The sequence below is a fragment of the Rhododendron vialii genome, chromosome 12a (assembly GCF_030253575.1).
Source record: "Rhododendron vialii isolate Sample 1 chromosome 12a, ASM3025357v1".
NCBI classification, from domain to species: domain Eukaryota; kingdom Viridiplantae; phylum Streptophyta; class Magnoliopsida; order Ericales; family Ericaceae; genus Rhododendron; species Rhododendron vialii.
Genome location: NC_080568.1, coordinates 21,061,579 through 21,064,582, shown reverse-complemented (window position 1 = coordinate 21,064,582; position 3,004 = coordinate 21,061,579). Strand labels below are relative to the sequence as shown.

At 37.1% G+C, this 3,004-nt stretch overlaps 1 protein-coding gene across 1 annotated transcript; it reads left to right on the top strand.

The window, feature by feature from the left end:
* The first annotated feature begins 2,085 nt into the window (after positions 1-2,085).
* On the top strand, positions 2,086-2,781 carry LOC131310922 (cyclin-dependent protein kinase inhibitor SMR6-like). Its single transcript, XM_058338189.1, has one exon. It carries the CDS (start codon positions 2,218-2,220, stop codon positions 2,545-2,547), a length of 330 nt encoding a protein of 109 aa, XP_058194172.1. The 5' UTR covers positions 2,086-2,217; the 3' UTR covers positions 2,548-2,781.
* Positions 2,782-3,004: the final 223 nt, after the last annotated feature.

Genomic DNA, 3,004 nt, shown 5'->3' with positions numbered 1-3,004 from the left:
TTTTTCCTTTATTAACTCCATTGATCTACACCTCCAATAAACCCAAGTTTTGTTTTCTAGTTGAAGCCCATAAACTACTGGAACATGGGAAAAGGAAAAGAGAAACAAGAATTGAAGAGGAACTAACCACTTCGATCGGCAAATCCCCCACCAAGCAAAACCCTTTACTGCGGCTTCAATCTCCAACCAAGCAAAACCCTTGACTGCGCCTGCTCTGACCCACAAATAATAACCCTAGTCTAATATAACAACTTCCTCTAACTCACGTTCTCTCTTGGCCCTATTAATAAGCTACTAGGTATTATAGACCCCGTAATATTAATATAAATCATATTACTAATTATGAAATCTGGTCTAATACCAACTGTATTATCATACTTATTTACTTAACAAAATGAATTCTTATACTCTAAAATTACTACCGTGTCAATACATACCCATAGCGCACAAAATACAAATTTGGACCCGACAATAACACTCAATTAATAAATGACCAATATAAATAAATAAATAAATAAAAAGCTAGGCCGTAACAACCTAAACCCTAGAGTATCCTATGAAAGTGCCTAAAATCCAATGAAAATGCCTAAGGTGCCATTTCAATTTTTTTGTTAACCTTCTTTTTCAACAAGAATATAATTTGAAGCTCAAAAATTATGTGTTTACGCAAAATAATTTTTCTACCAATATAGATCTTATTATCTAATTGAGATATTTTAAATGGTGGAAAAAAATTGAAAGATTATCTTTCACTTTCATTATATTTGAGTTTGAATTTACCTTCTTTTTGAAAAAGAAGATTTTTGGAGAAAGTGGAACGGGGTCTAAACTACTAAAATCCTATAATAGAAAAGTACACCATAAAACTCTATAAAAGTGCCAAAACCCAAGGATACTCTAGGCTAGGGTAATCTAACATTCCCTAGGGTACCCTATCCTATAATAAAAAAAATGCACCCTAAAATCTTATGAAATTACTTAAATCCTAAGGTACTCTACTCTACTCTGAGGTACCCTAAAATTAATGAACTTAAGACCTTACAAAATTAATAGGTGGACTTGTGCTTATAAAGTTCACATAATGGATCTAAGACTAATTTTCTAAAGAAATTATAGTAGCACAAAGAGTTGAGAAAATTCTATAAATTAAGTCACAAATAACTTCAAAACACATTTTAAGTATCATTGGGTTAGATGAATTATCTGAAGAGAGATATCATGAACCACTAGACGCTGAAGGCATACTTGTATGAGATGCGATCGCACTATGAATTTTTTGAATCCCAATAAGGCCTAGTTTTTTCCAGAGTACTAAAAGTGTTACAAATACTAAGGAGTTATTTTTTCACTTTTCTCTCTTTTTTTTAAAATGTAACATGCCTTATTCTAAAATTATAATTAAGCGTTCTTTGAAGGCGTGGATTGGCATGTGTTCACGATCTCTACCCTCGTTCATTTACTAGATCATTGAGTGTGACTCGCCCTCCATCTTTCAATTCTGTTGGAAAAATGGAGTTGTCTGCGTTAGTAGAAGCACACTTTTACCGAAATTTATAAATTACGGGAAAAAAAAAAAAGCTTTACCCGGGAGGAAGAAAGGGTAATAGACTCAAAATTGTCCATCGTGCAATCAAAAGAACAAAAAAAGTGAGAAAATCAATTTTGAAACTGAAAATTCACTTGTTTTGGATAGCAGTGAGGAAGAAGGAGAATAAAACTATTTTAAGGGTTGGAAAAAAGCGATTGGCGCCAAAAGAAATCCAGGTCATATGTTTCCTACGTATGCCGTGCCCGCTGTCAGCAACTTTCACGGGCAGCTTCACCCCTCTCGCTCTCTCTCTCTCTCTCTCTCTCTCGCTCTCTCTCTCTCTCTCACATTAGCCTTTAATCGATCTATCTTTCGCTTAGGTCACGGTTTCCTCGGGTGCTCTCTGTCTCTCCTCTTCTTATTGGCTGTAACAGAACATTAAACACTCAAATCTTCACTTAAAAGCCTCTTTTACTTCTTTCTCATGTCTCCTTAAATAAAGGTTCCCCAACAGTCAGAACCAAAGACCCTTTTTCCCCTCCTCCACCCCTACTCTCTCTCTCTCTCTCTCTCTCTCTCTCTCTCTCTCACTTGCAATACTTTCCATCTAGTTACTCAAGAGAATCAGATTCCGTTTTCTAATATTTTTCCTCTGCTATTTAATCTAAGCACTGCACTTTGATCCTAACATGGGATTATACCCGCCAGACAAACCTCAAATGGACGGAGGAGTCAAAGAATCGGAAGGCAAGAAATGGGTGGTCGCCGGAATTCCGTTGCGGAGACAACTGAAGCCTATTTTCACGAAACCGGCACCGGAGAAACAGCCAGAAAACGACGAAGGGGAGCTCCCGACGACTCCGACCGGGGAGGAAGCCAGAGTCCCGGCCAGGGTGACTTGTCCGGCGGCTCCGAGGAAGCGCAAATCTTCTCCAATGTGTCATTACGGTAGTGTTAGAGAGTTTTTCAATCCGCCGGATTTGGAAACTGTTTTCATTCGCCGTGTTGAGAGTGCCTAACTTTTAATCTAGACTTGACTATTGTTAATTACTACTTATTCTGGTCGATCTTTAGCTTTCTTTTTCTTTAATTTCTTTTGCCATTAGCTCTTTTCAGTGGCCAGGAGTTCATCATGTAAATGGCTTGTTAGGAGTAAAATGACATGTAACTTTTGCTTTGGTTCTTTGAGTTTCTGTCAAACTACTCTATTAATTACTCTTGTCAAATTAGTGCACTTTAATCTTTCATTGTCAGTGTTTCAGGGGGCTTTAATCCGTCTAATTTTCCTGTAATTAGATAGTGAGTTTATTTATCAAATTTAAACTTTGCCGGCCGTAGTCTTTGTTCAAAAATTAACTTCCTTATGGTGAAAAACCTGCTAGCTCTTTCACTTTGTGATGGTGGTTTGGTTTGTCCGTGAACAAGTATATATATGATCCCCGACCGCCTCGAATTACTGTGTGTTTCGCCTAAAAA